The 23,719-nt window shown below is 35.6% G+C and overlaps 1 protein-coding gene across 3 annotated transcripts in view; it reads left to right on the forward strand.

Annotated features, from left to right (window-relative positions):
* AKT3 (AKT serine/threonine kinase 3) overlaps nt 1–23,719 on the forward strand; it is a 333,950-nt gene that overhangs the window by 246,493 nt on the left and 63,738 nt on the right. For all 3 annotated transcript variants that reach the window (XM_017531949.2, XM_037739836.1, XM_017531947.2), the window contains one exon: nt 17,102–17,217. In XM_017531949.2, the coding sequence (XP_017387438.1) occupies nt 17,102–17,217 (116 nt within the window). The remainder of the gene's footprint in view (nt 1–17,101; nt 17,218–23,719) is intronic.

Here is a 23,719-nt window from a genome sequence, read left to right on the forward strand (position 1 = left end):
AAAAAAAAAAAAAAAAGTGTAAAAGTGTTCATATTTTTTCAGGCCCTCCCCAGCATCTGTTGTCTCCTGATTTTTTAACGATTGCCATTCTAATTGGTGTGAGGTGATATCTCACTGTGGTTTTGATTTGCATTTCTCTAATGACCAGTGATGATGAGCATGTTTTATATGTTTGTTGGCTGCATAAATGTCTTCATTTTAGAAGTATCTGTTCATATCCTTCATCCACTTTTTGATGTGTTTTTTTTCTTCTTGTAAATTTAAGTTCTTTGTAGATTCTGGATATTAGCCCTTTGTCAGATGGGTAGGTTACAAAAATTTTTTCCCATTCTGTTGGTTGCCGGTTTACTCTAATGACAGTTTGTTTTCCTGTGCAGAAGCTTTTAGGTTTAATTAGATCCCATTTGTCTATTTTGGCTTTTGTTGCCATTGCTTTTGGTGTTTTAGTCCTGAAATCCTTGCCCATACCTATGTCCTAAATGGTGTTGCCTAGGTTTTCTTCCAGCGTTTTTATGGCATTAGGTCTTATGTTTAAATCTTTAATCTACCTGGAGTTAATTTTTTTATAAGGTGTAAGAAAGGGATCCAGTTTCAGCTTTCTGCATATGGCTAGCCATTTTGCCCAACACATTTATTAAATAGGGAATCCTTTCCCTATTACTTATTTTTGTCACGCGTTTGTCAAAGATCAGATGATTGTAGATGTGTGACATTATTAGAGGCCTCTGTTCTGTTCCATTGGTCTATAGCTCTGTTTTGGTACCAATACCATGCTGTTTTGGTTACTGTGGCCTTGTAGTATAGTTTGAAGCAGGTGGTGTGATGCCTTCACCTTTGTTTTTGTTTGTTTTTTGTTTTTTGCTTAGGATTGTATTGGCTATGTAGGCTCTTTTTTGGTTCTATATGAAATTTAAGATTTTTTTTTTCCATTTCTGTGAAGAAAGTCAATGGTAGCTTGAAGGGTATAGCATTGAATCTATAAATTACTTTGGACAGTATAGCCATTGTCACAATGTTGATTCTTCCTCATCATGAGCACGGAAATGTTTTTCCATCTGTGTTTGTCCTCTCTTATTTCCTTGAGCAGTGTGGTTTGTAGTTCTCCTTGAAGAGGTCCTTCACATCCCTTGTTAGTTGTATTTCTAGGTATTTTATTCTCTTTGTAGCAATTGTGAATGGGAGTTCCCTCATGATTTGGCTCTCTGTCTGTTATTGGTGTATAGGAATGCTTGTGATTTTTGCACATTGATTTTGTATCCTGAGATGAAAGCTGAAGTTGCTTATCAGCTTAAGGAGATTTGGGGCTGAGATGATGGAGTCTTCTAATATACAATTGTGTTGTCTGCAGATAGAGACAATTTGACTTCCTCTTTTCCTAATTGAGTACCTTTATTTCTTTTTCTTGCCTGCTTGCCCTGGCCAGAACTTCCAATACTATGTTGAATAGGTATGGTAAGAGAAGGCATCCTTGTCTTGTGCTGGTTTTCAAAGAGAAAGCTTCTAGTTTTTGCCCATTCAGTATGATGTTGGCTGTGAGTTTGTCATAAATAGCTCTTATTATTTTGAGATACATTCCATCTATACGTAGTTTATTGAGAATTTTTAGCATAAAGAGCTGTTGAATTCTGTTGAAGGCCTTCTCTGCATGTATTGAGATAGTCTTGTGGTTTTTGTGTTTGGTTCTGTTTATGTGATGGATTATGTTTATAGATTTGTGTATGTTGAACCAACCTTGCATTCCAGGGATGAAGCCGGTTTGATCATGATGGATAAGCTTTTTGATGTGTTGTTGGATTTGGTTTGCCAGTATTTTATTGAGGATTTTCACATCAGTGTTCATCATGGATATTGGCCTGAAATTTTCTTTTTTAGTTGTCTCTGCCAGGTTTTGGTATCAGGATGATGTTGGTTTCATAAAGTGTGTTAGGGGGGATTCCCTGTTATTCTCTTGTTAGGAATAGTTTCAGAAGGAATGGTACCATCTCCTCTTTGTACCTCTGCTAGAATTCGGCTGTGAACCTGTCTGGTCCTGGACGTTTTTTGGTTGGTAGGCTGTTAATTGCTGCTTCAATTTCAGACCTTGTTATTGGTCTGTTCAGGGATTCAACTTGTTCCTGATTTGGCCTTGGGAAGGTGTAAGTGTCCAGGAATTTATCTGTTTCTTTTAGATTTACTGGTTTATTTGCATAGAGGTGTTTATAATATTATCTGATGGTAGTTTGTATTTCTGTGGGATTGGTGATGATATTTCCTTTATCATTTTTTATTGCATCTATTTGATTCTTCTCTTTTTTCTCCTTTATTAGTCTGGCCAGCAGTCTGTTTTGTTGATCTTTTCAAAAAACCAGCTCCTGGATTCACTGAGTTTTTGAAAGGTTTTTTTTTTTGTGTGTCTCTATCTCCTTCATTTCTGCTCTGATCTTAGTTAACTATTTCTTGTCTTCTGCTAGCTTTCGAATTAGTTTGATCTTGCTTCTCTAGTTCTTCTAATCATTACATTAGGGTGTTGATTTTAGATCTTTACTCTTTTCTCTCATGGGCATTTAGTCCTATAAATTTCCTTCTAGTCACTGCTTTAAATGTGTCCCAGAGATTCTGGTACATTGTGTCTTCGTTCTCATCAGTTTTGAAGAACATCTTTATTTCTGCCTTCATTATTTATCTAGTAGTTATTCAGGAGCAGGTTGTTCAGCTTCCATGTAGCTGTGCGGTTTTGAGTGAATTTTTTAAATCTTGAATTCTAATTTGATTGCACTGTGGTCTGAGAGACTGTTTGTTATTTAATGTCTCTCAGCTCTGTGTGGGCTCTAGGAACTATTATTACATATATATAGCTTTCCATTCCTTCTCTGCTTGTCCTCATAACGTTTAACCCTACACATGCATTGACTAGTATTCAACAGCAGACTCAACTGTGCATATTCTGTATAGGTTCCTCCTCACTAGTGTTCTGTCCTGCAAATGCCATCTACCTCATCATCCTCAAAATCTGATGTTTATCTTTTCAGCAATGAAACCCTTGAATTATGTTTGTGATTTTTTTTTCATGAATAATGTGTCAGATAGTACCCCCAGACAAAAGGAGGGTAATCATATGGCTCACCTCATTTGTTTCTGTTGTAATAGCCACCAGTATATAAATATGCTTACCTCACTTTCACTGACAATGCTATTTCTTCATGAATTTAAAATTGTCCCTTTTTAAGTTTTGTCTCTGTTGCATTGATTATTATAAGGGGACCTATGTTCATATACATTAATAATTTGTAGCCCTCTCAGGTTAATAGTACCTTTGTCTATTTCCATTTTTTTCTTTGTGTTTTATTCTTTTAATTTTTTTATATTAAGGATATGAACTTGGTCACATGTTATAAATATTTTATTTCTATTTTTGCTACTTTATGTGGCTAGTTCTACTGGATTTTCCTTTTATTCCATTTCTTTTTAATTTTTTTCAACTTTTAAATTCAGGAAGGTACATGTGCAGGTTTGTTACCTGGGTATCCACGGCCATGATGCTGAGGTTTGGTGTACAAATGATCCCATGACCAGGTACTGAGCAACAGTACCCATCAGTCTTTCAACTCTTTTTACCTCCTCCCTTCCTCTAGCAGTTTCTGGTTTCTATAGTTATCATATTTATGTCCATGAGTACCAATTGTTTTGCAGTATTTGATTTTCTGTTCCTGCCTTAAATCACTTGGGATAACAGCCTCCAGCTGCATCCATGTTGCCGCAAAGGACAGGATTTCATTCTTTTTTATGGTTGCATAGTATTCTATGGCATATATATGCCACATTTTCTTAATCCGGTGTGCCATTAATGGGCCCCTAGGCGCAGTCCATGTCTTTGCTGTTGCAAATAGTTCTGCAATGAACATGCAAGTGCATGTGTCTACTTGGTAGAACAATTTGTTTTTTTCTTTGGGTACACAGTAATGTGATTGCTGGGTGAAATGGTAGGTAGCTGTATTTTAAGTTTTTTGAAAAATCTCAAAATTGGTTTCCACAGTGACTGAACTAATGTACATTCCCAGCAACAGTGTTAAAAGCATTCCCTTTTCTCCACAGCCTTGCCAACATGTTACTGTCATATTAGACTAATTATTATTTGATGTTTTAATAACAGCCATTCTGACTGGTATGAGATGGTATTTCATTGTGGTTTTGATTTACATTTCCCTGAAGATTAATGATGTGCAGCATGTTTTGTTGTTGGTTGCTTCTATGTCTTCTTTTGAGAAATCTCTGTTCATGTCATTTGTTCATTTTTTATGGGGTTCCTTGTGTTTTGCTTGTTCAGTTGTTTTTCTTAAACATTTTGGATGTTAGATCTTGGTCAGATAGTTTGTGAATATTTTATCCCATTCTGTAGGTTGTCTGTTTACCCTGCTGATAGTTTCTTTTGCTGTACGGTGGTTCTTTAATTAGGTCTCACTTGTCAATTTTTGATTTTGTTCAATTGCTATTGAGGAACTTAGTCATACATTTTTTTTCCAAGGCCGATGTCTAGAATGGTGTTTCTTAGATTTTCTTCTAGAATTCTTATAGTTTGAGGTTTTACATTTAAATCTTTAATTCATATTGAGTTAATTTTTGCGTATGATAAAAAGCCTCTGCATATGGCTCGCCAGTCATTGAAGCACCATTTATTGAACCAGGAGTCCTTTCCCCATTGCTTATTTTTGTCAGCCTTGCCAAAGATTAGATGATTGTAGATGGTTGGCTTTATTTCTGGGTTCTGTATTCTGTTGCATTGGCCTTTGTGTCTGTTTTTGTATAATACCATGCTGTTTTGGTTACTGTAGCCTTATAGTTTGAAGTCAGGTAATATGATGCCTCCAGCTTTCTTCTTTTTGCTTAGGATTGCTTTGGCTATTCTGGCTATTTTTGGTTCCTTACGAATTTTAAGCATAGTTTTTTTTGTTTTTTCCCCAATTCTGTGAAAAATGATGTCGGTAGTTTGATAGGTATATCCTTGAATCTGTCGATTGCTTTGGGCAGGCAAATATGGCTACTTTAATGATACTGATTCTTCCAATCCATGAGCATGGAATGTTTTTCCGTTTGTTTGTGTCATCTATGATGTATTTGAACGATGTCTTGTAGTTCTCCTTGTAATGACCTTTTACCTTCTTGGTTAGATGTATTCCTGGTTATTTTATTTTTGTGTGGCTATTGTAAATGATTTGGCCCTCAGCTTGGATGTTATTGGTACATAGAAATGCCTACTGATTTTTGTACATTGATTTTCTCTCCTGAAGCCTTGCAAAAATCATTTATCAGTTCTAATAGCCTTTTGGTGGAGGCCTTAGGGTTTTCTGAGTATTGAATCACTATCATCAGTAAAGAGAGATAGTTAGATGATGATTTTTCCTATTTTGATGCCTTTTTCTTTCTTTCTTTTGCCTGATTTGCTCTGGCTAGCGCTTTCCAGTACTGTTGAAATAAGAGTGGTGAGAGTGGGCATCCATATCTTGTTCCAGTTCTCAAGGGGAATGCTTCCAGTTTTTGCCTGTTCATTATGATGTTGGCTGTGGGTTTGCCGTAGATGGTGCTTTTTATTTTGACGTATGTTCCTTTGATGCCTAATTTGTTCAGGGTTTTTATCATAAAGTGATACTGGAATTTATTGAAAGCTAATTTTGTTTATGTGGTGAATCACATTTATTGATTTGTATGTGTTGAACAACCTTGCGTCCCAGGAATGACACCTACTTGATCATGGTGAATTAACTTTTTTACGTGTTTCTCAATTCAGTTTGCTAGTATTTTGTTGAGGATTTTTACATCTCTGTTCATCAGGGATATTGGCCTGTAATTTTCTTTCTTCATTTTGTCTTTGCTTGGTTTTGGTATCAGGGTGTTGCTGGCTTTGTAGATTGATTTTTTTTTTTTTTTAATACTTTCAGTGGAATTTATACTAGCTCTTCTTTGTACCTAGCATAGAATTCAGCTGTGAATCCATCGTGCTCGGGACTTTTTTTGCTTGGTAGGTTTTTTATTACTGATTCAGTTTTGGAACTCGATATTGGTCTGTTCAGTGTTTCAATTTCTTCCTGATTCAGTCTTGGGAGATAGTGTGTTTCCAGGAATTTATTCATTTCCTCTAGATTTTCTTGTTCATATTTGTAGACTTGTAGCCTCTGAAGATCTTTTCGTATTTCTGTGGGATCAGTTTAACGTAATCTTTGTCGTTTCTGATTGTGGTTATTTGTATCTTCTCTCTTTTCCTTTGTTAATCTCACTAGCAGCCCAGCAGTCTTCTTTATCCTTTCAAAGAACCAACTTCTGGCTTCATCACTTCTTCGTGTGGATTTTTGGGTCTTAAGTTCATTTAATTCTTCTCTGATTTTAGTTACTTCTTTTCTTCTGCTAGCTTATGGGTTAGTTTGTTCTTGTTTTCCTGGTTCCTCTAGGTGTGATGTTAGGTTATTAATTTGAGATGTTTCTAACTTTTTGAGGTAGGTGTTTAGTGCTTTTAGCTTTCCTCTTAACACTGCTTTTGCTGTATCCCTGCAATTTTGGTGTGTTGTCTACCTATTTTCATTTATTTCAAAGATATTTTTATTTCTACCTTGATTTTGTTGTTTACCCAAAAGACATTCAGGAGCAAGTTGTTTAATTTTCATGTAATTGTGTGGTTTAAGATATCTTCTTGGTATTGATTTCTCTTTTCATTCCACTGTGGTCCAAGACTATGGTCAGTATGATTTCACTTTTTTTTAAAAAAATTTTTTGGGACTTTAAGGATGAGCATGTGGTCAGTTGAAGTATTTTTCCATGTGCACATGAGAATGTATATTCTGTGGCTGATGGGTGGAATATTCTATAGATGTTTTTCAGTTTCCATTGGTCAGGTGTGTTAAGTCCAGAATTTTGTCAATTTTCTGCCTCAGTGATCTCACTAATGCTAGTGGGGTGTTGAAGTCCCCCACTATTGTTGTGTTGCTGTGTATGTCTTTTTGTAAATCTAGAGGTACTTGTTTTATGACTCTGGGTGCTCCATTGTTGGGTGCATACATATATGTGAGATAGAGAGAGATGGAAGATACATATGTATATGTATATATACACACACACACACATACATGGAAAATATATACACATATGTGCAATAGTTAAGTCTTCTTGTTGAATTGAACCCTTTATCATTAAATAATACTCTTCTTTGTCCTCTTTTTTTTTTGCTGTTGTTTGTTTGAAGTCTGTTTTATCTGATTTAAGAATAGTGATTCCTGCCCTTTTTGGTTTTGGTTTTCCATTTGGATGGTAGATCTTTCTCAAACCTTTACTTTGAGCCCATGAGTATCATTATATATAAGATGGGTCTCTTGAAGATAGCCAGATGGACGAGTCTTGTTTCTATCATCATACCACTCTGTGCCTTTTAAGTGAGGTGTTTAGACCATTTACATTCAAAGCTAATACTGTTATGTAATGTTTTGATCCTATCATGAAGTTATTAGTTGGTTGCTTTATATTTTCTGGTGTGTGGTTACTTTATAGGGTCTGCGAGCTATATGTACTTGCATGTATTTTTGTAGTACTGTTTATTTTTCTTTCGTTTCCATATTTAGAACTCCCTTACGGATCTCTCATAAAGCTGGTCTAGTTGTAACAAATTTCCTTGTTTGTCTGAAAAAGATTTTACTTCTCCTTCACTTATGAAGCTTCGTTTGGCAGCATATCAAATTCTTGGTTGGCATCTTTTTTTTTCCTTTTTTTTTCTTAAGAATGCTAAAATTAGGCCCCTAATCTCTTGTAAAGTTTCTGCTGAGAAATCTACTGTTGGCCTGATGGCATTCCCTTTTATCTGCCCTTTTTCTCTAGCTGCCTTTCAGTTTTTTTTTTTTTTAATTTAATGTTGACATTGGACAGTCTGGTGACAATATGCCTTGCTGATGTTCATTTTGTATAGTAGCTCACAGTTGTACTCTGGATTTTTTGTACCTGGGTATCTACCCCCCTAACAGGATTGCTAAAGTTTTAAGTTATTCCCTCAAATATATTTTCCACATTGTTTACTTTTTATCTTTTAGGAATGCCCGTAATTCGTAGGTTCTATCACTTTCTGTAATCCCATATTTGTTGAAGACTTTGTTCATTTTTTAAAATTATTATTTTTTTTATTTTTGTCTGACTGAATTAGTTTGAAATACTGTTCTTCAGGCTCTGCAAGTCTTTCTTCTGCTCGGTCCAGTCTATTGTTAAAGCTTCTAGTTGTATTTTGAAATTCCTTATGTGAATTTTTCAATTCCAGAAACTGATTGATTTCTCTTAAAGATGCCTATTTCTTCCTTCATTTCCTGGATTTATAAGTATTTTTGTGTTGATTTTCAACCTTGTCTTGGATCTCATTGTGCTTACTTTTAATTTATACTTTGAATTCTTTATCTGTCATTTCTGAGTTTCCATTTTGGTTACTGACCATTTCTGGAGAACTAGTGTGATTCTTCGGTGGTATCACTACATTCAGATTTTTCGTAGTGCTAGAATTCTTACACTGCTTTTTTCTTATCTGGAGACCCTAACATTTGTAACTTCTGTAATTATTTTCATGTGGGTAGGATTTTTTCTTTTTCTTTCTTTTCCTATAACATTGCTGTATTTTTTTTTTCCTTTCCCTTTTCTTCCCCTCCCCATGGGGTGCGACTATGGCGAATTCTGGGTAGGATATTTGACTTTGTTTCTTTAGCCCTTTGTTCTTTTGGCCAATTTTATATTGGGCTGTGGCATTTGACCTACAAGCCTGTAGATGGCGCTTGTAGGTAAGAGCCAGCTGCGGCCAACATGGCTTAGTGTATATCTTGATACTTGTTTACTTGCAGAAGCTCATTGTTGCCATAGGCAATGGCCAGTTCATGGAATGTACACTGCTCACTGCTCAGCCCCAGGGTCGGAGGATTGGCAGAGGGCAGGAATGGCAGGGCCAGACCTGACAGGTCCACCTACAGGTCCCTTGATGACAGGTACAGGCACTAGTGCCAAAGGTGCCAAGGGAGAATGGGGTGAGTGGCCACCAAGGGCTCAGAGATGTGCCTAGTTGTATAGCTGGGAAACTTCTTCAGCCCCAAGTTCTCTGCATAGGGATGGGGGATGGTCGATGGTCTAAATATCTAGTCCAGGAAAGTAGGTGCTCAAGATGCCTAGAACATGGAGCAGAGACACCTCCTGCACCAAGATTTCTGCATAGGAGGGGTGGGGTGACTCAAACTCCAGAAGCAGGTAAGGAGGTGCTCCAGATGCCTAGAGATCTGCCTGGGTATGGAGCAGAGAGAGCTCTGCTTCACCACAAACTATGTCCAGGAGGAGTGCAGTGGCTCAGACTTGTGAACTAGGCAAATGGGTACTCTGAATGCTAGAGATGGAGTAGAAAGGGCCCCACTGCACCATGATCTCAGGAGAACAGAATGGGGTACCTAGCAATGGCACATGCAGATCCGTTCCAGGTTGCCACGCTGGTCATGGCTGCAAGTTCTGCAGCCCTGGAGAAAATGCAGCTGTAGCAGCTCTTCTGCTGCCCCAGGCTGACAATAGGGGAAAGCACAATTCTAGCCCTGTTGTTGGGGCATTTTCCACGATTTTAGCTGTGAACCCCCTGTCCCACTCCAGAGCAGGTGTTTTAATCTCTGGTCCAAGACTAACATGCTTGTGCAGCCACACTGCTGGGTCACCAAGGAATGGCTGACTTTTTATGTGCTCAGATTAAAAACATTGTCCTGCTCTCTTTCTCCGGTCTGGGAAAATGCCTGCAGCTTTTCCTTCACCGTGACTCCAAGCCACTCCCCAAGTTACCTCAAGTATTGGGAGAAACAAAGTGCTGTCCTTGGCCTGGGTTGCTTGGATCCCTAGTTGAAGGGTGAGTCACAGAGGGAGGCTCCCTGCCTCTCTCACACCCTGGGACTTCACTTTTATCAGCTGGATCCTGTCACTGGCGCTGTTGGCTGGCCTTCTGGGATCTGGGGTATACTTCATGATTCTGGTAGATTCCTGTTTTCCTTCTTGCATTAGTGTTCACAGAGTTGATCTTTATCTACTCTCTTGCTATGTCCAAGTGGCTGAGACATGCAGAAAGCCTCTAATCCACTGTCTTGAGGAAAAGCGAAAAGTCTGTTTCTTCCATTTCTTGTATGCTTAGAAAATTCTTCTCCATCTTAAGACTAGTTATGTACTTATACATATTTTGTATTTTTTAAATTTTACATTTGACTAATACATATGAATTTTATTTTATGATGGGAAAATTAAATTTTATGCTTCTTCAGAGTTGATTATTGTGGCACTATTTATTAAATAGTCATGTTCCCATATACCTTATCATATATTGTCATGTTTAAGTATTCTGTGTTAAATTTTTATAACTTAAAAAAACCTATCCTTGCTTCATTATTTGGTCTTTTAATTTGTATGCCTATTCCATATGAATTGTAGTTATATAATACCTCAATTTCTTCAGGCAGACAATTTTTCATGAAGGCACTATTTAATATGTTGCACCAAAAACCCTCTGGTTCAGTAATACCTTGGCTCGTCTCATTCATTTTATTTCTAAAGGAATGGTGTATTATTTCTACCTTCAGATTCTCTTTTCAGCCTACCTAAATATGACAACTTATCTTTGAAAGGTAAAATATGACCTAATTCCTAAGTCCCATCAAATGCTCCTGTCTTTCTGAAATCTTCTTTTCCCTTCACTTCTTCAGCTATTGTACTCTTGCTTCCTTTTTTAATATCTCTCAGTATTCCATCTTCATATCCTGTTGGCTTCTTTTTCCTGCCCTACATGTAGTAGTACCCTAAGATTCTATCTTCACTTCTCTTTTCAGTTTTTACTGAATTCCTAGGCTGTTGTTTGCTTTCTTCGTCTTAACAATATCCTTTCTATGAATGATTTCCATATCCACTTTCGTGACCTTGCAAGCTATGTTATCAAATGTCTATGTAGATATCAGCATGTCAAAATAAAACCCATTACTCCTCTGTCCCCATCCCCATCATTTTCCTTTATATCAGCATCTACATAGTCGTAGAAAAACCTCAACATTGTTGATCTCTCCCTTGACCCAAGTGGTAAAAGCTAGTTCCCTCTGCAATATTGATTGTCTTGAAACGTCTGTTACTACTACCTTAGCTGATGTCCCTTCGAAGCTCTCTGCGAGCTCAAATATAACTTCTGATAATATCAAACATACTTATTCTTTAAATATCTTTTCTGCTTTATAATAATTACCATAATTTTAGTAGAAAAGTTTGTCTGTCTAGCTCTTATAACCAGATAGTGATGTCCTTTCAGATTGGTATGGTTTTCTCTCATTGTGTCTGTACCTTTTCACAACAGCTAGTGTTATATAGGTGATAAGTAACTTTTTTTGTTGTACTTTAAAAATTGTTAAGCAGGGTGTAGTCTCATGTGTTTTTAGTTGATTCTCTCATTGCTACTTGAATTGCCTTTTAAAAATTATGCCAAATTTGTTTTATTTTATTTTTAAGTTCCAGGGTACAGGTGCAGGATGTGCAGGTTTGTTACATAGGTAAATGTGTGCCATGGTGGTTTGCTGCACCTATCAACACATCAGCCCAGCATACATTAACCCTTTTTCCTGATGATGTCCCTTCCCCGGCTCCACCCCATAGACCTCAGTGTGCGTTGTTCCCCTCCCTGTGACTGTGTGTTCTCATTGTTTAGCTCCCACTTATGAGTGAGAACCTGTGGTGTTTGGTTTTCTTTTCCTGTGTTAGTTTGCTGAGGATAATGGCCTCCAACTCCATCTGTGTTCCTGCAGAGGGCATGAGCTCATTCCTTTTTATGGCTGCATAGTATTCCATGGTGTGTATGTACCACAGTTTCTTTATCCGTCTATCATTGATGGACACTTGGGTTGATTCCATTACTTTGCTATTGTGAACAGTGCTGCAGTGAACATATGCATGCATGTATCTTTGTAGTAGAATGATTTATATTCCTTTGGGTGTATACCCAGTAATTTCATTACTGGGTCAAAGGGTATTTCTGGTTCTAGGTCTTTGAGGAATTGCCACACTGTCTTCCACAGTGGTTGAACTAATTTACATTCCCATCAATAGTGTAAAAGCATTCCTATCTCTTTGTAGCCCTGCCAGCATCTGTTGTTTCTTGACTTTTTGATAATCACCATTCTGATTAGTGTGAGATGGTATCTCATTGTGGTTTTGATTTACATCCTCTAATGATCAGTGATGTGGAGCTTTTTTAAATGTTTTTGTTGGGCACATAAATGTCTTATTTTATGTGTCTGTTCACATCATTTGCCCACTTTTGAATGGGGTTGTTTTTTTCTTGTAAATTTTTTTAAGTTGCTTGTAGACTCTGGATATTAGACCTTTGTCAGATGGCTAGGTAGCAAAAATTTTCTCCCATTATGTAGGCTGTCTGTTCACTCTGATGATAGTTTCTTTTTTTTTATATAGAAGCTCTTTAGTTTAATTAGACCCCACTTACCAATTTCTGATTTTGTTGCAATTGCTTTTGATATTTTCATCATGAAATCTTTGCTTGTACCTGTGTCCTGAATGGTATTGTCTAGATTTTATTCTAGGGTTTTTTAAGTTGGGGATTTTATATATGTCTTTAATCCATCTTGAGTTAATTTTTGTATAAGGTATAAGGAAGGGGTCCAGTTTCAATTTTCTATGTATGGCTAGCTAGTTCTCTCAGCACCATTTATTAAATAGGGAGTCCTAGCTGGACATGGTGGCTCTCACCTACAGTCCCAGCACTTTGGGAGGCTGAGGTGGGTGGATCACTTGAAGTCAGGAGTTTGAGACCAGCCTGGTTAAACTCTGTCTCTACTAAAAATACAAAAATTAGCACCATGTGGTAGCACATGCCTATAATCCCAGCTACTCAGGAGGCTGTGACAGGAGAATCACTTGACCTTGGGAGGTGGAGGTTGCCGAGAACTGAGATCATACCACTGCACTCCAGACTAGTTGCCAGAATGAGACTCTGTCTCAAAACAAACAAATAAATAAAAAATGACAGAGTGAGACTCTGTCTTGAATGAATGAATAGGGAGTCCTTCCCTATTGTTTATTTTTGTCAGGTTTGTTAAAAATGGAATGATTATAGATATGTGGTCTTATTTCTGAGTTCTCTATTTTATTCCATTGGTCTATGTCTGTTTTTGTACTAGTACCATACTGTTTTGGTTACTGTAGTCTTGTAGTATAGTTTGGAGTTGGGTAGTGTAATGGCTCCAGCTTTGTTCTTTTTGCTTAGGATTATCGTGGCTAGATGGGCTCTTTTTTGGCCGCATATGAATTTTAAAATAGTTTTCTTTAATTCTGTGAAGAGTTTCAATGGAAGTTTAATGAGAATAGTATTGAATCTATAAATTACTTTGGATGGTAAGGCCATTTTCACAATATTCATTCTTCCTATTCATTAGCCTGGAATATTTTCCCATTTGTCTGTCTTCTCTCTTATTTCCTTGAGCAGTGGTTTATAGTTCTCCTTGAATAGTTCCTTCACTTCCCTTGTTAGCTATATTTCTAGATATTTTATTCTCTTTGTAGCAGTTGTGAATGGGAGTTCATTCATGTTTTGGCTCTCTGTTGTTGGTATATAGGAATGCTTATGACTTTTGCACATTAATTTTATATCCGGAGACTCTGCTGAATTTGCTTATCAGATTAAGAAGCTTTTGGACTGAAAGGATGGGATTTTCGAGTTACAAGATCTTGTCTGCAAACAAAGACAATTTGACTTTCTCTCTTTCTGTTTGAATACCTATTTTTTTCTCTTGTCTGATTACCCTGGTCAGAACTTCCAGTACTATATTGAGTAGGAGTGGTGAGAGAAGGCATCCTTGTCTTGTGTTGTTTTTCAAGGAAAATGCTTCCAGCTTTTGCCCATTCAGTATAATATTTGCTCTGGGTTTGTCATAAATAACTCTTGTCATTTTGATGTATGTTCCTCAATACCTAGTTTATTGAGAGTTTTTAACATGAAGGGATGTTGAATTTTGTTGAAGGCCTTTTCTGTGTCTGTTGAGATAATCATGTGGTTTTTGTTTTTACTTCTGTTTATGTGATGAATTATTTCATTGATTTGCATATGTGGAACCAAATTTTGCTAATTTTTAACCTAAAATTCTTTCATACTTCTTATCTACAGAAAAAAAAAAAAGTCATGCTCATATCATGGTAGTAAAGATCCTAACCAACCTAATCTTTTTTTTTCCCCAGAAGTTCTGTTGTTTCTCTGAATGCATATTATTTTTCAGCTACATGTGTTCCCTTCATGTGTTTTCTTGCCATGGCTGTTTTTCTTTCTTAGTATTAGTACTGTCTAAATGTTTATTAATTACTTACTATGTGTAGGTACTATCCTAGGCTGTGTTGGAAATACAAATGAATAAAACTTGAGTAGCACTTTTTTGGGAAGTTTTTTCCCCTTACATTTTCCATTGTGAAAAACCCATTCTTCAAAACTTAAGTAAAGCATTATCTTATCTATCAAGTCTCCTCACATGATGCCAGCACAGATTAATCCCTCCTTGCCTTTAAAGTATTTTTAATATCTGAGTTACTAAATTTGTAACAACCCTCTTTTTAAAAAAATCAATTCCTGTATCCTCTACATTCATATTGCTTAATGGCAGGTATTATGTCTTTGGTTTAAACCACTTTGTAGAGTTATGATTGTTATACAAAATTCTGTACATATTTAATAGATAGAACTTGATGAGTTTGGATTTCAGTGCATACTCATGAGAACATTACCACAATCAATGCTTGTAAACATAAGAGATTCTGTCTTAATCATCATTGTATTCCTTCTTTTTCTTTCCAGTCCCCAACAGTGACTTTAAAATAATTGATACTCATTAAACGAATGCTGAATTGGAAAGTTGGTTCAAAGCCAAAGTAGAAAATGAGAAGGATTATCCAGAGAGTTAGGAGGAAAATCAGGAGAGAGTCGTATTACCAAAGCCAAGAAATGTATTTCAATAAAGAGGGCAGTAGGTGATGTCCTATGCTTCAGAATTGAAAGAAGCAGTGTAGACTGTAAACAGATTATTGGATTTGGTGATTAAGAGGTTGTTGGTTATCTTAACAGGAATAAGTTCCATAAAGTAGTAAGGGTACACATCAGATAGCAGACTGAGAAGTAAATTCTTTCCCTTAAATATAATTTTTAGCTGATATTTTTATAGAAATTGGCTGGCAGACACATTGAAGATACGTAGTCTAAATAAAGATCTAGAATCCTGCATACATTATATTGATTTAGGGAGGATCCATATTTTTTGTAAAGTTAGATGAGTGAATACAGTAGGGTTGACATTCTTTTAAGAAAATTTAGAAACCTAATCACTACTTTCATCTCATTAGAAGACTACCACAACTCCACAGAGATCACATGATTTTTTCATCAAAGTTAGTGATATTTTGCGTGGCAGAAATTATTTTAACCTGGAAAATGTGGCTCCTTCTACTTTCTATCCTTGTTAGAATGGTATTACATTGACAATATAAAATGAATGAATTTTTAATAATATCTCTGAGTAATTACATAAATGATTTGATTTTTCACATACTATATTTGATTATTTGGAAGACATTTAACATTTCTGTTTTCAGAATGCCTTTTATAATAGATCATGTGTCATAGTTTTAACTGACAACCTTTTTTTCCTTGGTGTTTTATAAAATGATGGTGCAGTCTCAATTGGTAGCATCTGAGATTTGATAAAATACAGTAACATAGTAGGAAGCATTAAAGTTTAGAGACTGCAAAATATTTTAGTTTTAACATAATTATTGTTGTGCTACACTTTTGGGGGCTATAGGTGATATTTTTTCCCTCTCTGTCTGTTTACTATGCCAATGGGTCATGCATAAAGCTTATCGTAAAATAATAATATGCTGTTAGCAGAGGTGGGGGGTAGGAAAGGGGAAGAATGAATTCATAGGAAGCCTGTTTTTATCTTACCTGAAACAATGATTCGGTGTGTGCAGAACAAATCTTAGTTAACTGTAATTTTCACCAATTCTGTAGAAACATTAAGGATCAATGATCCATGCAAAGGAATAATTTCTGATCTTGCAGTCAAGGGTACATTGACTGGTCAGTTCATTTTTTTCACAGACATGTGTTGTGTGTCAATACCATGATACCTGGCATTATACTCAGCATTGTAAATAATCTTTCATTGTTCTAAGCATGTTTCAACTATGATAGTCAATTCATAGTGCCTGAAACCTGCTCTTTCTTCAGGTATGCTGTGTGCAGTTGAGAGATAATATTTGTTGTTTCTTTAATGAGGAGGTTGCCTATTGGAGAGCTGGCTGCTTGGTCACAGTAAGCACCAGTGAATGCTGTTGACTGTCAAATGGTGTCTCTTTTAAGTGTTTTCCTAGGAAATGGATGAACTTACAGTTTTAAGTGATTATATAAGAAAAGATTGACATTGTAGCTAATTATTATTGAAAACAGAATATACATTGAGAATTACGATGGGAATAATGGGTGTTTCTCAGTTCATTTTGGGCATTACTAAAATAAATTAAAAACTTTAAAGTATCTCACCATAAAAAATGATCACTTTGATTTTGAAAGTATTTTTAGAGATACCATGATGAATCAAAAATTGTAGAATATAACAAGTTAACATAAATCAGTTTCAGCAAATTGGCAGTCTTCTCTTTGAAGTCAAATAATTAAGTAGAAAATATATCTATGCTTGTGTTCATTTATTTTAGTAATGTCTCAATACCTAATCCTTGAAAGAGTGAAGCAACAGTATAGTGAGGGGGAAATTGCAGTCTGATGATGCATACTTTTTTCCTCTGGTAACTGAAGGTTAAATGGGTAGCAAGCAGAATGCCTTAAACAAGATTGGTATATTGATTAAAACGCTGATTTAACAGCTCGCAGTTTCCCCTTGGAAACCTGGAAAAGATAAGCCAGCTGCTGTCTAAGAGTGCTCAGTGTCCACTGAGAGTACACTATCTATCATCACAATATGGTGATGAGAGGTGTTTTATGTTTGTGTTAATTTCCCCCACTAAATCAGTAATTATTACAATCCTGTCCCTGCTGTTTACCCTGCAGCTGTTTTTCCATTTGTCGAGAGAGCGGGTGTTCTCTGAGGACCGCACACGTTTCTATGGTGCAGAAATTGTCTCTGCCTTGGACTATCTACATTCCGGAAAGATTGTTTACCGTGAGAGATTGGTAAAAAAAAAAAAAAAAAAAAGTAATCAAAATTTGTTTTTGCAGAGACTATAGGGACAAACATAAAGTAATTACAGAGTTACACAGTTTTGTGAAAAGAAGATTTAGTTGGAAAAAAAGCACTATGTTTAAAAATTTAGTTCACTACATTTGAAAGGAAATTTCCTTCACTAGCATGTATGAAGTTGCTTTATGTCTGAGTTTTTGATTTTCAGAGTAATTTCTGCTCAACTACTGTGATCAAATAAAAATGTTAAACATATGAATAAGTCAGATGACTTTACAAGTTACATTTAAAACAAGTTTTATTATGTTCATAATGTTTTATGAAGAAATAAGACTATTGGAAGAAACATATTCATTTTGATTTTAGCGTTAACTTTTGGTGGGTTTAAATACCTGAATCATTTAATGTAATCACCATTGATTAATTTGCTTAGTTTTTTATTTATGAAAGCACTGTGTGTGTTCTGTTGGTAATAGTGTCTTGACTGCTGTAGGTTCTGTCATGATGAGAGCCTTAGGATAGCTCAGGATCGGCAAACTTTCTGTAAACGGCCGATAAAATAATTGAGGCTTTGCTGTTCATACAGTCTCTGCTGCAGACTACTCAACTCCATCATTGTAGGATAAAAGCAGCCTCAGATAACATATGAATGAATAGGTTTGGCTATGTTCCAGCAAACAAAATAGGTGGTGGGATCAGTTTAGTCCACAGGTTGTAGTTTGTTTATCCCTGGAGTAACTCATGCAAGGTAATAGTCATTCTCATGATAGTGTTAGGAATTAGGTTGGCTACATATAAGGAATTTATACCATGACACTTATTGAATAAAGTCTAAATGTTACAATCTTACTTTTTAAAGAAGCAAATCATGTAGTAATCTTGACCTATATATAAAATTTGACCCAGAATTGCCTTATTGATCAAATACTGTTTCGTGTAACATAATGATTGGTAAAAATAGAAGTTATGTAAAGCTTTTATGAAATTCTGTTTTGTTTGAAATGAGGTGTGTGTGTGTGTGTGTGTGTGTGTGTGTGTGTATATATATATATATATATAATCACATACAAAAGAAATCATAATTATCCCCTCCATTTCAAACACCTGTAATTCTTAAATTATCTAAGTATTTAAGCAGTTTTGTCTAAGTTATTTCAAGATGTTCTTATATACCTTTAGATAATGATCCTAAGGAGTAACCACTCTCAGAAAATATTATTTGACACAATAACAGTGAAACATATGTGTTTGTGTAATATGTTATTTATTAAAATTTAAAAGAAACTATAAGATGCTGTATTTAGGAAAAACTGAACTAGGCACCTGTAAAACATCTAGATCAGAGATGACCAACTGTCTAAGTGCCAAAATGGGTTAGAGATGAATACAAATCAATAGCTTGTATTTAGCCTGAATCTTTTTATAACTAGGAATGTGGCAGAATTCAGCATTTGTGTATCTGATATCTGCATGGCCAGATAATCCTATGCTGTCAAAATATCTTAAATATTGATTTCTTTTTAAGGAATTAGTTATGTGGCATGACAAAATATGTGTTAACTTTCCAAATATGCTTATAAGTAATTAGGTCTTCCCTTCCTGAGTCCACTTCTCACATTCCCACTTCATGTTTTATAAATCCTATTTGTAGGGAGGAAAAAAGGAGAAGGGTAGAAAAAGGGAGGCTTAGATTTAAGGAAATTAGAACAATTTTGAAGTAATAGGTAACATCCAGAATGCTTAAATTTAAAAGATTGAATTCTTAGCTTAAAAGCTGCTAAAGAAAATATTAATTTGATTGCAGTGTTGAATATGGTCTTAGTCAGTATTCTTTAATAATTTCTCATCAAATGAAGGAACATATTGGTATATTGAAGCTCATTGAGTTCCACTGCCCCGTTATTTCTGATGATGGAATTAGACTAAATTTGTTAAACTGCAGTATAAAGTACGTACTTTATGTATGAATATCAGTCAATTAGTTACCACATGCACAGTTCACTGAGTTTACTAGAGAATTAAGTAGTCTCTGCTCACTGAGTTCTTTTCTTAAAAAATACACCCTTAACTTGAAGATCTAAGTGTATATTTAGCATAGGACAGGAACTGTAAATATACACCAAGAAAAATCCATGACATATAAGAAACCAAACATTCAAAACTTATACAAATGTTGTTTGTATCCATAGTAACAGGATTATATATAATACAATGACATATTTCAGGTAGGGTCGCAGAAATTTTGAGCCGGTCCTTAATTTATAGGTTATGTCCTTCAAACCTAGAAGCCTAGTAAATGGCTTACTAAAAGTACTCATCTAAGTTGATTGCAGTCAGAATTTTTGGAACTCATGAATCCTAGCTCCTTATTGAATGTTCTCGTCACTATATCATTCTGACTTCCAGAGATGAAATGAAATCATAGATGGGGAATGCATTGGATTAACTTTGAGAAATCTTTGTAAGTCTGACCTTCAAATTAAACTGCAAAAGATAATTATGGGAATGAGTGTTTCAAATATATTTATACCTAATGTATTTAAAAACACCACGAACTGATTTAGGTACTCACTTTGATTAGTCTCAGATTTGTCTCTGTTCTCATTACTAATGACTCGGACTTTGTTCAAATGCAAATCCAATTGCTATGCCTACAGTAGCAGCACTTCTCAAGTAAGTCCATACCTGTTTGCCGCTGTCTCATTTAGCATTGTAGGCAAAGCCTTCTTTTATGTGCAGGTTAACTTAAAATAGTTTTATTGGTTCCTGTTTCCTAATAAATTGGTGTTTATAGCAACAGAAAAATTATTGAAACCTTTGTCATACTTTAGAAAGTAAATTCATTTATTTGTGAATACACATCATATAATGAAGTTTTTTATTTTTATTAATGATCCAAATTCCTTGTGATTACCTAAGGAAAACTGCATTTGCTTCACAATTACCTAAAAATTCGAAGAAATCTCCTCAAAGACTTCTTCAGTAGTGCAAATTACATGTTAAAATCTTCTTTTCTGCTTAGTTCTTATTTTACATACAACCTGTATTTTCAATGACCATGGCCATCTAAGCACACTGTAGGCTGAACAGGAACATTTGCAAAGGTGAATATAATGATACTGAAATTCATTAAGAATTAATTTCTTACTAGTTTATGTGAGAAAATAATACCTGAATTGTTGCTATATCCTATTTGTTGGAACACCTAATTTTGTTTTCTACCTAATTTGAGAATATTTAACCATTTACATTATCAATATGAGAAAGCACCAAATAAATTTAGATCCTCTCTAACACTCAGTAGTGGCATGAAGAGGTGGCTTCCGAAAGTTTTACTATAGTCTTTCATGTCTCCATCAGCTCCCTGCCGTTCACCTCAAATGAATGCAGTTTGGATGATGGGGAAAAACATGCTTGCTTTGCTTGCTGAGTCTCAAGACACATTCCCCAGCTCCCACTTCTAACCAGACAGTCACTCTGGATTTCCTCCTATGGAAATCTTAAGCCATTGCTCTTAATTCCTTCCACTTTTAATATTAAATTGTACTGATAGTGGACTATGTTGCTTATTCGTAATAAATTTGTAAATAGCCTGGCAACCTATTTCGGGTCTCTGCTATTTACATTATGAGTCCATTTCTGGATTAAGAGGTTGAAGTGAAGAAACGTTTTTCTTTCACAATTTCAGCACGCTTTCCTCATCCCATGGTCATTCAGTTTCTGCAGGTCGGTTTGTGACATTTTGGCACTTGATGCCCATAAATCTGCAATGTGCAGGGTAGGAATTCCTTACTGCCTTCTTGGGCCTGAGTGAGTCTTGGTGCCTAAAACTGAGTTTGATGTATCTGGGCTAAAATGTGGTGTAAGAGTGACAAATTATTGATTGCTATTGCTGCGGTAGTCAGAACCCTTAAGAACTGCTGTTTTCATTCTTTTGTTTAATCATGATGTCAGTCATTTAATTACAATGAACCATATATATGATGTTTTTAAATTTTCACATATTTAGTCTGGCCTACATTCAAGCATAGCTTCTCAGACTGGGTGCTACAAACAGGTTACAACCATGCCTCGGCCTACAAAGTGTTCAGAGAAGCCTCCAGGCCAGTGAATTCTGGTTTCAAGCATACTGTCCGGTGAACCTGGTATGCCTTACAACTTTCAATCTTTATTTTACTGTGAAGTGTAAAAGGTTGGGAAGCATTGTATGAAAGACAGCTAGGATTTTTAAAGTTTAGTTTTACTCTAGGCATCAGCAAGAGCAGGAGGAAGAGTAATTGTTGTTATAATTTTGTGCCCAGTAAGCACAGGAAAAATTTTAAAATCTATCATTTCTTCATAAACACACTAAATCAAGACCCTCTGTCAAATAATATCTGTTCACTTCAACTGGGCAAAAAATGTTGCCTTTTTTTGGATGGAAATTCTATGAGGTATTATGTCTAATTTTTTTTTTTACTCTCAAAGGCATGAACTTTTAGATAACCCTCTGATAGAAATAGTAAGCGTTACTCAGATTTTTAATATACAGTCTTTCTTCTTATGACTTTGTATTTGACTTCACTACTTTGGTTAGTGGATTCATCCATTAAGCATAAGCATGCTGCCCTACTCTCCATTTTGGAAACTAAGATTGACTGCATGTAAAGTTTCATAAATTCAGAGTACCTGAGCAGTCAGTGACAATATGCGTTTTGTATTGTGTGTCTAACAAAGAGAAGAATGAAAGTGATTTAGAAGAGAAGACTAAAGAAAGATCATTTGTAAATATTTTTCTTCCTCCTTTACACAGTAGAAAGATTTCCAAAAATGTATGACTACTGTAAGTAATGTAAATACTACTCAATTATGTTAGTGTTAAATGAACCAAGGCAGTGATTTCCAGATGTTATTGATATATCTAGGCCATTGATATGCTTTGAAAAGAATTATAGGTGTTTCTGTGCATTCTACAGGTTCACCAATCAGCCTACTAATGGTTCTTGTATTTTACAGAAACTCTGTTAATGCATCCTGTGTAAAATTATTTATTGTATAACAGAACTGGACATTTAATTATCTCCTGGTTTATCTTTATATAAGATTAGATTGGGGACACCATTTTTAAAGCTAATGCATCTCTATTTTATACTTTTGGTGGACAAGTTTTAGTCATTCATGCTCAGCAAAATGACATTTTAGGATGATGAGAGAAGACAAAATAATTGATAGAAGAATGTGGACACTACTCTAAAATAATTGACTGGAAAATTATGAGGCTGGGCACAGTAGCTCAAGCTTGTAATCCCAGTACTTTGGGCGGCAGATGTGGGCAGACTGTTTGAACCCAGGAGTTCAGGATCAACCTGGGCAGTGTGGCAAAACATCATCTCTTAAAAAAACAGAAAAGAAAGGAAGAAAAGAAAGAAACAAAAACTAGTGGGGAGTGGTAGTGGTGTGCACCTGTATACCCAGGAGGCTGAGGTGGAGGGACCAATTGAGTCTGGGAAGTTGAGGCTGCAGTGAGCTATGATTGTGCCTCTGCACTCTAGCCTAGGCAGCAGAGTGAGACCCTGTCTCAAAAAAAAACAGAAAAATATCATATACATTGATTTGGTCAAATGGGGTCTTCTTTCACCTTAAGAATTCTTCAGAGGTATTAAAAAAAAAAAAAAAAGAAAATTATGAAATATTTGTGTTTTGGTTTTTTTTGATACAGGGTTTCACTGTGTCATCCAGGCTGGATTACAGTGGTGTGATCTCTGCATGCCACAACCTCCCTACACATCCTTAGGCTTATTTCTTACTGTATCACTGTAATTAATTTTTTAAAAAGCAAATTTATAAAACAAGTAGGGTAACTGTCTTGGTTTGCCCAGGACTGCCCAGTTATAACACTTACAAGTCCTGCATTCTGAGAAACCCCTCAGTTCTGGGCAAACTAGGAGTTGGTCACCCTCAGCCTATTCCTTACCCAAACCTCTCCTTGCATCTCATTTCATTCTTCATCCCACAACCATGATCTGAGGTACAGAGATGAGATAATGAGATTACAGAATTAGGTGTAAGTAGGAATTCTATACATACGTACACACACACAGAGTTTCGTACTAAAAAACTGTATTTATACTTTTTGATTCTTCTTTATCTAGCCACTTCCAAAATAGCTTTGTCAAAATATGGAGAAATTGTGCATCCTGTCTGTCATGTTTCCATGTGGACTTTCCCGTGCATACAAAGCATATGAGGAGTATTGGCACATTACACACCAAACTAGATGGAAATGGAATGGTGTAGAAAGTACATTCACATTTTGTTCAATATTATATATTATTTGAAATTTTTACAAGATTTGTCACTGTATTAGTAAAAGTATTCATTAAAGATCTTCAGCATTTTATGTATTTATATATTAAACGTTTTTAAAATAACAGGGCATATACATTTTTATTCAGTAAAACAACAGAAGCTTTAGTATATACTTAACTTTTCTCGTTATGGCAAATTGG

Source organism: Cebus imitator, unplaced genomic scaffold (assembly GCF_001604975.1).
Source record: "Cebus imitator isolate Cc_AM_T3 unplaced genomic scaffold, Cebus_imitator-1.0 Scaffold75, whole genome shotgun sequence".
NCBI lineage: Eukaryota > Metazoa > Chordata > Mammalia > Primates > Cebidae > Cebus > Cebus imitator.